General features: G+C 51.2%; 2 protein-coding genes across 2 annotated transcripts in view; one reads left to right on the top strand and one right to left on the bottom strand.

The window, feature by feature from the left end:
• Positions 1-2,544: 2,544 nt before the first annotated feature.
• Positions 2,545-6,843, top strand: CTF1 (cardiotrophin 1). Its single transcript, XM_027771682.1, is given in 5 exon segments — positions 2,545-2,607; positions 3,753-3,868; positions 5,853-5,952; positions 5,955-6,109; positions 6,112-6,843. Coding segments are annotated over 5 exon segments (549 nt in total). The 5' UTR covers positions 2,545-2,582; the 3' UTR covers positions 6,265-6,843.
• A 786-nt stretch (positions 6,844-7,629) lies between these two features.
• The window catches only part of LOC102479275 (cardiotrophin-2), an 11,580-nt gene continuing 8,289 nt past the window's right edge, over positions 7,630-10,920 (bottom strand). Inside the window, exons 2-3 of the mRNA XM_006148270.1 lie at positions 9,675-9,811; positions 7,630-8,088 (exon numbers count right to left, since the gene is read on the bottom strand). Of these exons, the coding sequence (XP_006148332.1) occupies positions 7,630-8,088; positions 9,675-9,811 (596 nt within the window). The remainder of the gene's footprint in view (positions 8,089-9,674; positions 9,812-10,920) is intronic.

Genomic DNA, 10,920 nt, shown 5'->3' with positions numbered 1-10,920 from the left:
CCCCGCCCCGGGCCCGCCCCCTCGGGGCTCCGGGACGCGCAGCGCCCCCTGCCAGCTGCCGAGGGGAAGAGTTGGGGACAGCTCTGCGACTGGACGCGCGCGGCAGGGCTGAGGCGGTGCGTTCAGACCACGTGGGCGCCGGGTGCACGAGAGGGTGTGTGCCCTGGTGTGTGTCCGCTGCGGTAGGCGTCCCTGAAACGCTGTGTGGCGTGTGTGCGCACGCGTGACCACCTTCCTCAGGCTGATTCTACACTGCTCAACTTATTTGTCCACTCACTCAACGATCTATGAACTACGTGCCAGTTATAGTTACGTGCTAAATACTACAAATAGGAATGGGTCTCCACCCACCAGACTGGATAACATGAAAAGACAGACCATACCAAGTGTACCCAAGGAAGCAGAACGACTGAGCTGCCGATATTTCTAGAGGAGTGTAAACTGGTCAGGGACATTGGAAAGCTGGCAATTTTCTAGTGAAGTTGGATATACACCAACCTTACAATCCAGCAGTTTGACTCCTAGATTGTCAACACTCAGCAGAAATGCGGAGCTATGAGTACCAAGACACGCGCACTATTCCCAACAGCCCTCACTGGAAATAACGCATCACCCAGCAAAGAAAAGTGCATTGTAGCCTACTCACACCATGGACCTAGACGCAGCAACAGAATGACCAGTGCACAGCTACACCCGACAAGTCTCATGAACAAGAAAACCAGACACAACAGTATACACTGTAACATTCCCTTCATAGGAAGTTCAGAACTAATTAATGGTGTGATAGATTAGTGGTCACCTTTAGTACTGGGAGGGTAAGAGACACTTTTGGGAGCTGATTAGGTTCTGTTTCTTAATCCAGTACTGGTTCTCTAGGCATATTTTTTTGTGTGAAAATTCATGTGGCGGTACACATACGGTGTGTACACTTTTCTGTATAATTATTCTACAATTAAAAGTTTACTTAGAGAAAATGAGTGTATCCTGGTTGGTTTTATTTGAGGCTGGCTTGTCAACAGATGTAACTATGTCTAAATTTGTGCTACTGCTGCTGCCGTGTGTGTGTGTGTGTGTGTGTGTGTGTGTGTGTCTGTGTGTCTGTGTGTGAAGGTTATGCCTAACTGTGAGTTTTGGTGTGATAGTACATAGACGAGTTAAGCGGTCAGGAGAATGGCTATGATGGCATTTCTGAGCCAAACTGCTGAGGTAAAATCCCAGCTCTGCTACACCCACTATGTGACCTTAGACAAGTTGCTTATCTCTATTTTCTCTTCCATGGCATGTAAGTATATATTAATATGTAGCTCTTAGAACAGTGTCCAGAACATAGTAAACCCCGAAAAGATACCTGCTGTTCGGGTGTAGTTGTGCCCCTTCCGACAGTCTACTTGGCTCTCTGCCAGTTGATTTCTGTCCTTTTTTTTTTTTTTTTTAAGAATTGTTTTCTTTAACTTCATTTATTTATTTTAATTTGACCAGAGAGAGAGAGAGAGAGAGGGAAAGTGAGATAGCAAGCTGCCAGGTCCAAGACTTGAACCAAGCTTAGCTATGTGAGAGTCCAGTACCCTTAACCACCACATCATCTGCTGGTCCCCGATTTCTGTCCCCTTAGTCTGTGGTTTGTCTGCTTATAGTGATAGCCGCACAGACACACAGGCCTCCTCCCAGTTCCTCCACGCATAAATCCCATTTCCTGCTGTTGTCTGTGGTCTCCCCCAGCAGACTGTGAGTGCCTCTGAGAGCCAGAAACCAAGTACAGATCATTTCTGTCCCAGACTCCAGGATGGCGTGAGCGCTTGAGAACCATTTGTGGTACAAGTGTGTGCAATCCTTTCCACATCTACGCCAGATTACTGGGGTTGATGTGTGGGTGTGACCTTCTGTACAGGTCTCTGGTGTTCCTGCCAGAGAATGAGTGTCTGTTTACATTAACCCTTTAGTAGATGTGTGTATGATAGCAGGGGTTCTGTTATTGGGATAAGGTGAGGTGATACGGTGTGTCTGTCTCCCTTGTAGGTGCAACAAGCAATGTGGAAGGTATCTAAGGAGACTTCAAACACTTCCTGGGAATATAGTACAAGTTTATTTTGGCGCAAACTTTTTTGAAATTTGAATTTTCAGTCGACTTTCTGAAGACCCTTGGAGATAGGCCAGGAGGTGTAAGTCTGGACAGGTACGCCACAAGCCCCAGGGCCCCCATCGTGGCCTCTCTCTCACCCCGCCTAAGCCAAGAGGGAGGGCATGCACATTCTTGTCCTGCCAGCCCCACAGCTTTGATCTAGCCTCCTCAGTTTTCCCAACACAGCCCAGGCGCAAGCCCTGCCTCCCCCGGCCCAATACCCCTGGACCCAAGTCCACCGTACTGACAATCTGCCTACCCCCTCCAGCCCCCTCCCAGACAAGGCCGCGCAGGCTGGGAGCTGAGCTCAGGGCCAAGGAATCCTGCCTGGAAATGGGGAGGGGGGGAATGTTTGGGGTCTGAGCTCTGATTGGTTGTGCCCGGGCCACGCCCCTGCCCCTTTCCCCTTTCTCCTCCCTCGCAAGGGGGGCGTGGAGGGAACCGGGATCTGCCTGGGGCCAGCATGAGCCAGAGGGAGGGAAGTCAGGGTAAGGGGCTGAGGGACCTCACGCTGGGTCCGTGAGGGGCGCAGTTATCAGAAGGGTTGGAAGCTGGGGTCTGGGACTCCGCCACTCCGGGTCTGGGAGGGGAGCGGCCTGGGGGAGTGGCGGGGGGAGAGCAGGGCTCCGGTGTCAGGTAACGAGCGGGCGAGTTGTGAGAAGGGGTAGGCCTAAGTGTTTAGAGGAGTCCTGGGGCTGAACTGAGGTTTCTAGGACTTGGGCTCACAGGTTAGAACACGGGTTCGAGAATACCCTACCCTGAAGTAGGACTGAGGTCGAGGCTGGGCAGGACGCCCAGGTCTACCCTGGCTATCGGGAAAGAATAAGAGCTGGGGGGCCGGGGGCAGGGGTAGCCTTAGGTAAGAAAATCTTTGAGCCACAGGAGCTAATGAGCGGTAACAGGAGACGAAAGTCGAGAGTGCTGTGGATCCAGACAGGCAGTGGGGAAACTCGGGCTGGGGGCGGGGCAGGAGTTGCCTGGTCGGGACTACGTTCCCCAGCGTGCACCGGGCGCGCGCGCTGAGCATCTCGGGAAATGTAGTCCTCCTTTTGGGACTCCGAACTAGCTTGTACCAGGGATGACCTGAGGTCAATTTATTGATGTTACCTAGCCCAGAGCCTTGCATAGAAAGAGTACCAAGTGAGGAATGGGACTTGAGTCCCTGCTGTAAAATGGGCCTTAAAGGCAGATTCTGAGTTGAAGTTCTGTGAGTCAGTGATGTTGAAGTCCACTAATAGTCTCTGAAGTCCAGAGGTGTGTGAGCCCTGTCCTCAGAGAGCTCCCAGGCTAAGCCACTGAGGGAGTTGCCTTGGAAGTATGAACGAATGGTCTTAAGTTGAAGGAAGACATTCTTTAAGGGAGGGGTGTATCTGGAAGCTACACTGAGGAGGTGGTATTTTAATTTGCTTTCATAGGAGTTCAGTAGTGATTTGGGGACAAGGACACATTTAAGGCAGAGCAACTACTTGACCAAGGGCTCATTTTTCCCCAGTCAAAATGAGACAGACCCCATCTGGCTTGAAAGTTGGAAAATCCAGAACAGAGCTTCTGGCTTCAGGGAGAAGGCCAGCTAGGAGAGCTGTCAAGGAGCTAGGTTGTGGGCTGCCCTCATTCCTCCCCCCTTTCCCATCAGAAGACCCTCAGGCTGACTCCGTCTCTCTGCTTCCCCACGTGGAGGCCAAGATCCGGCAGACACACAGCCTTGCCCACCTCCTCATCAAATACGCTGAGCAGCTACTCCAGGAATATGTGAGTGGGCTTGGGGGTGGGAGTGCCAGGGCTGGGGCAGACGAAGGACAGATCACAGAGGTCCCCCACCACTTGTTTTCTTTCTTTTTTCTTTTTTAAAAATTATTATTTTCTTTAACTTTATTTATTTTAACTTGACAAGAGAGGGACAGAGTGAGTGAGAGAGAGAGAAGGGGAAAGTGAGAAAGCAAGCCGTCAGGTCCAGGACTTGAACCGTAGTTGGCCATGTGGGAGTCCAGCACCCTTAACCACCATACCACCTGCTGGCCCCATTTTCTTAACCACATTGAAATCAGCCCTGCAGAAATCAGGGCTCCTGAGAGGGGCAGTAACTTGCCCTTGGCTGCACCGCAAACGTCCTCTTCAGCTTGGAGGAACCCTCCTTGGTGCTTTAAATCAGATGCAGTCTGAGGGTGTGAGGAGAGGTCTGGCCTGGTGTCAGGAAACCTAGGTTCCAGGCTTTGGGTGATCTTCACACCTCACCTCCCTAGGCCTTGGTCTCCCCAACTGTAAAAGGAGGCAACTGGACAAAGTCAACTGTGAACTCCTCTACCCAGGATATTCAGAGAGGGCAAAAATTCTATCGCAGGACAGGACTTTTGCAAAAGGAGTTCTGCTGGCATCGTGGATGGGCAGATGGCTCTGCCCAAAGGAAGAAGATATTTACCCCAATTACCCTGGTGTAGTGGAGGGAGATGCAGTTTTGAATCTGACAGACAAGGCCTGACAACTTGCTAATTGTGACCTTGGCAGTAATGATGACATTAAAAATAAACACTAATGATTATGACAGGGATAGTGGGACAATAGTGAAAACTAGCTTTGTAGTCCTACCAATTTTGGTTCAAATACCAGTTCTTCCAATTCCTAGATGGTGACCTGAGCAAGTCACTGTATCTCTTCAGCCTTGGTTTTCTTATCTGTGAAACCATCATCATCGCCATTACACTCATCGTTGGGAATATTAGAAATAATGTGTTGGGACCAGCAGTTAGCTTAATGGCTATGTCGCTGGACTCCCACGTAGTCGACCACGGTTCACGTCCCAGACCCGGTAGCTTAAAACTCACACCGGGCGTGTGTGCGTACGTGCCCAAGATCCTGAGAAGAGAATGGAGGAGAAGGGATTGCGGCATGACCATCCCCCCTGGGGGGTGATTTCTCGCTTTCTGTCTCTGTGTCTCTCTCTGTCTGGCAGGCGCACACGCCGTATAGCGAAAACCTCTCCAAAAAGAAAGAAAGAAAAAAGAAATAGTGTGTTTAAAGCAAACACAACACCTGAACCAGAGGCAAGATGCTAGCAGAGGATGATTATTGTCACAGCATTTTTCTAATTACAAGTCACCTTTAGCTTTCATTTATTCATTCATGTGACAATTATTCATTGAATCCCTGCTCAGGGCAGGTATAGAGGTTGGGAGGATGAGCAGAGGGAGTGAATCCACTTGGTCCTTGCACTGTCTTATGTGATTTTCAAGAGACTGCTAGTACAAAAACAAGAGAGGGAGTTGTCCCCTATTTCACAGATATGAAAATTGAGGCTTCAGGAAGGGAAGTGGTTTTGCCCCACACTGCCCAGCTAGTGAGTGTTGAAGACAGGATTTGAACCGAGGTCAGATAACATTAATAAAAGAGCTAGCAGTTACATAGCCTTTTCTGGGGACCAAGCCCTGTCTTCAGCACCTTACCTGTTTGTAACTCCCTTATGAAGTTGATACCGTTATTATAAAGCTCCATTTAGAGACAGAAACAAAGGCACTGGTGTAAAGCTCGGGTTGGTTTTGTTTTGTTTCATCTCAAACTCAGTAGCTTTGTTAGAAGGGGATTTATCATTTGTAAGAGGAGAAAGCAAGCCCCAGTGAGGGGCGGAGGGTTCAGTTAAGAGTGCGGGAGTAGCCCACCCCCGCCTGTGGTTACCTGCTCCCCACTCAAGGCACCTCCGTCCTCGGGGAGCTCCGCTGACGCACCGGCCATGTCTCCGCAGGTGCAGCACCAAGGAGACCCCTTCGGGCTGCCCAGCTTCTCGCCACCGCGGCAGCCGGTGGCAGGCCTGAGCGCCCCGACACCGAGCCACGCGGGGCTGCCGAGCGGCTGCGGCTGGACTCGGCGGCCCTGGCTGCGCTGTCCTCGCTGCTCGACGTCGTGCGCCACCTCCAGGCCGAGCTGAACCCGCGCGCGCTGCGCCTGCTCCGGCGCCTGGAGGCGGGCCCCGCCCCGGGTCGGAGCCCGAAGCCCCCGCCGCCACCACCGCCACCGCCATCGCCACCGCCACCGCCGCCGCCGCGGGGATCTTCCCCGCCAAGGTGCTGGGACTCCGCGTGTGCAGTCTCTACCTCGAGTGGGCGAGCTGCACTGAGGGCGACCTGGGCCAGCTGGTGCCCGGGGGCCCGGCCTGAGCGCCGGCGCAGCTCACGCGGTCGCCTCCTCTCTGCGGCCTCCATCTATCTCTCGGTGTCTGTCCAGCTCTGCCGCGCCTGTCGCTAGGCCGGTCTTCATCGCTCTGTCTCGGTGACTGTGCTTGCTTTTATACCTCGTTCCCTTTTTCTCTCTGGACCTTCTTGTCTCAGCCTCTAAGTTCGTGTCTGCCATTTTCTTTCTCATCCTTGGGCCTGCTTTGGGGTCTCTTCACCCCTGCTTTGGGGTCTCTGTCTTTCGCCTTCATTTTTTCTTGTCTTCCTTGGCCCCATGTGAGCACGTGTAGTCTCAGCCCCATCTCCAGAAGGCGACGCCTTGTCTCTGTCCGCTCTTGTCACTTTCTCGGTCCTTTCCTGGCCAGGGCCAGGCCTGCTGGTCTTGTGGTGGGAAGGTTACTCGACAGATCTCAGCCAGCTTCCCTGCCTGCTGCCCACACTCCCCCATCCAGCCCGTGGGCTCTGCCCCCTCCCTTTGTTGCCCTTCCTGTCCTTCACCTCTCTGTCCTATCCCGCATCCCTGCCTCCAAGCCAGGCCTATGGACAGAAAAATAGATGCCTTTAAAGAGCTTTATTTCTGAGAATAAATTAATTTTTTTGTAAATAAAATATTTTTAAAATAACTAAAGTTACCTGTATATACAGTTGAAAGGGGGAGATAGTTTTGAAAAGAATAGGATCCTCAAGGTACTGCCTAGTCCCCCAGCATATGCACAGTTTACATAGGAGATTCAAGAGGGCTCCAGGCATGGAGGCCAGCTGTCAGCCTAGAACAGGAAGTGGATGTGATCAGGAAACAGATGTGATGCATGCTTAGCTTTTCCAAAACTGGACTCCCACTGGTCAGTAGGTGAAGCTCCTTCAGTGGGGTGGGGTCCAGTGGCCACAGGCAGAGATAGCTTAGGAGAGGGAATGGACTCCAGCAAGAAGGCAAGCCTATCATCAGGAAAGGCCATGTCTTCAGACAGGAAATGAGGTAGACGAGGCAGGAAGCAGCCCCCGGGACTCCCCAAATTGCAGGAAGGAGAACAACTGTCCTCTCCCTATAGAAAGGGAAGTAAAATCTCTTCAGAGAGATACTTTTTTTCCCACCCAAGAAGTGGGCAGCCAGTACTGCTGAACTGCTAATCAGTGAAATGGTACCCCTGAAGACGCGCCCAGATCTAGGACCTGGGCAGCACAGCCCAGGCAATGAAGAATGGAGGCCCAGCCTCAGGAAATTGTCCAAAGACGTGGTACAAGCTCTGGCAGCTAGACAAGATGTATCTCCTTTTCTACCCCAGAAGCAGGGCAAAAAAGAGTCCATTGTGAAAGAGGAAGTGTTGTCACCTGACAGGAAGTTCAACCCCTCTATGCTGGATATTTGGCCTTGAGCAGAGCCAAGTCCCTCACAGCTCGGTCTGTCCAATGGCCATATTCCCGGGTCACTACATATCCTCGACATTTCCTCTCGAAGGCTGAGGCCCCAAAGGGGACAAACCCAAGAGTGTCCTTTTCTGGGGGGATGGGCAGTCCCAAGGCAGACATGATGACACCCATGTTACCCAGTAGGCCTTGGGCTCTAAGTCTTGCAGCCCCAAGCTGGTCCAGCAGAATCGGGCTGCCAGGATTCAGGTCGCTCTGGTCATCTCCCACGAGCTGGAGGTGCTGGGTCAAGGCCAAGAAGGCCCCCTGGGCACGGCTCAGCCGTTCTGCATCGTCTAGATTATGCCAGGTCTTGAAGGAGACAGCGGCAGCGGGCAGGCTGCTGAGCTGGAGCTCCGGGGCTGAGAAGCCGGGATCACTAAATGGGCTGCCCTGGTGCTGGAGCTGCAAGAACAGACAGGCAGAAGTGATGGGCCTGAAGGATACCTGGGGCTCTGACTTCACATCTACCCTCAAGCCTGGCATCTTTCCTGGGGGAGCTGCCATTCACCGTCCTCAGGGAGTTGGTGGAATATCCTAACAGAGCAAGGGCCCTGTTAGGTTCCAATTTGTCATCTTCCATATGTGAGAAGAAGTTTATGGATGGGATCAGCAGATGACATAACGGTTACATCACTGGACTCCCATGTAGTCAATTGTGGTTCAAGTCCCAGACCTGGTGGCTTAAAACTCACGCTGGGTGCTTGTGCATGCATGCCCAAAATCCTGAGAGGAGAATGGAGGAGAAGGGATTGTAGCATGGCCATCCCCCCAGGGGGGTGATTTATCACTTTCTGTCTCTCTGTCTCTCTCTGTCTCCCCGGCAAGTGAAAGTGCCCTATAGCAAAAATCTCTCTCTTAGAAAAAAAATAATAAGAAGAAGCTTATGGGCAATGCAAATTATTAAAAAATTATGCATGGATTTCATATTCAAAAGTTGAACAAGTACTGCATGGGCCAAACAAAACACATGTGTGAGTCAGACCCAGTCAGCAGGATGGCCAATTTCATTTTTTTAAAAGAATTATTTATTTAATTTAATTTATTCATTCATTTAATTTGAACAGAGAGAGAGAGAAAGTGAGAAAACAAGCCACCAGGTTCGAGACTCGAACTCGTGGTTGGCCATGTGGAAATGTCCAGCACCTCAACCACCATACCACCTGCTGGCCCCTGGAGAGGTTATTGCTATAGGGCACGTGCACTTGCCAGCAAGACAGAGAGAGAGACAGAGAGACAGAAAGCAAGAAGTCACCCCCCAGAGGAATGGCCACACTGCAATCCCTTCTCCTCTATTCTCCTCTTGGGATCTTGGGCACGCACACACACGCGTCCGGCATGAGTTTAAGCCACCGGGTCCGGGACTCAAATCGCAGTCAACATGGGAGTCCAGCCACATAGTCATTACGCCAACTGCTGGTCCCAGCCAGTTTTAACTGCTAGACAGTGAGACTGGGGGGTGGGGAAATGGCAGCATGGGATTCCACAGACCTGGTTTAGGTCCTAGCACTGCCAATTATTAGCTCTGTGACCTCAGGCAAATTATTCATCCCCTCTAAGACTTAGCTTCCTCATCTATAAAATGGATTCTAATTCCACCTCTTGGAACTATTTGAAGAGTCCAGATGATGGGACATGAGTGCCCAGCCGGCACAGGGCTCAAGTGAGCACGCAGCATGAGGTAGTTACAGAAATACTGGTGACTATGCAAAGCCTTCCTTCTAGGGCTTCCTCTGCACAGTCCTGAGAGGTCAACAAAGGCAGGATCACCAGCCCGTTTTACGGATGAGGAAGCTGAGATTAAGAGAGGACTGGCCTGCCCGAGGTCACCCCACCATCACTGAGAGCACTTGAGTGAGTGTTCTCTAATTAACAGAGCTGTGGACCCTCGGATCCACAAAGCAGTTTCCTCCTGAGCTTGCTCTGCTTCCCCTCTGCAGAGCTGGGAAGTATGCCCTCCCCTGTCCCCTGCTCATGCCCGTGTCACTCACATAAGTCTGCAGAAGCGTTGATGTGTTTTTTTGCATGTAGAGGGCCAGGCTGTAGGCTTGACTGATGGGTTCAGCTGGGGAGATAGGGGCCGCCAGACTGAGGGGTGGCACCAGCAGGGTCAGCAGGCAGAGGGGGACTGGCAGAGGAAAGAAGAGGTCAGCACCAAGCCCCTGACCCTGCCTGCCCATTCACCATTCATCCCGACAACTCCTGAAAGGGTACAGCCCTGTGGCCTTCAACTATCTTGTACAGATGGTCCTCAATTTAATGATTTTTGAATTCATGGTTGAGTGCACACCTGAGAGAGAAAGAGACCCCTTTGACAGAGTCTGGTAACAAGTCCATCAAGATCTTGGACACAAGCCCATGACTCCCAGCATGATTCAGATCAGAGATCAAAATAGCAGCTGGCCATGTGGCTTCCAGCACGGCAGTAGAAATGGCTCAAGTACTCATTCTGTTTTCACACTTTCTTTTCTTTCTTTCTCGCTTTCTCTCTTTCTTTCTTCTTTTTTTTGGGGGGGGGAGAGATTTTTGCGATAGGGCAAGTGCACGCATCAGAGAGACTGAGAGACAGTAAGCGAGAAATCACCCCCTAGGGGTGAAGGCCACACAGCAGTCCCTTCTCCTCTATTCTCCTTTCAGGATTTTGGGCACACACACATACACACACACACATGCATGCCTGGCATGAGCTTTAAGCTGCTGGGTCTGGGACCCGAACCACAGTTGACTATGTGAGAGTCCAGCACCTTAGTCACCACAATACCTGCTGGTACCACTATCTTTTTTGTTTTATAAAAAGAAGAATTATTTAATTTATTATTATTATTATTTAATTTGCTTTAGGGCAAGAAAGGGAAGGGGGAAGGAGAGGGAGAGCAAAAGTGAGAAAGCAAGCTGCCAGGTCCAGAACTCAGTCATCCATGTGGGAGTCCAGCGTCTTAACCACCATGCCACCTACTGGTCCCTGTTTTTCACTTTTAGTGCAGTATTCAATGAATTATATGAGCTGGGCCCAGCAGGTGGTGTGGTGGTTAAGGGGGCTGGACTCCCACATGGCTGATTGCAGTTCAAATCCTGGACCTGGTGGCTTTCTCTCTCTCACTCTGTCCCTCTCTGTCCCCTCTCTGATCAAATAAAAATGAATAAATAAAGTTAAATAAAATCATTCTTTTTTTTTTTTTTTTGAGAGAGAAGTTTTTTGCTGGGACCAGCAGGGGGGGGGGGGGGTTAAGGTCCTGG

This window comes from Tupaia chinensis, unplaced genomic scaffold (genome assembly GCF_000334495.1).
Source record: "Tupaia chinensis unplaced genomic scaffold, TupChi_1.0 Scaffold000231_1, whole genome shotgun sequence".
NCBI lineage: Eukaryota > Metazoa > Chordata > Mammalia > Scandentia > Tupaiidae > Tupaia > Tupaia belangeri.
This window is presented reverse-complemented; position numbering and strand designations above follow the sequence as displayed.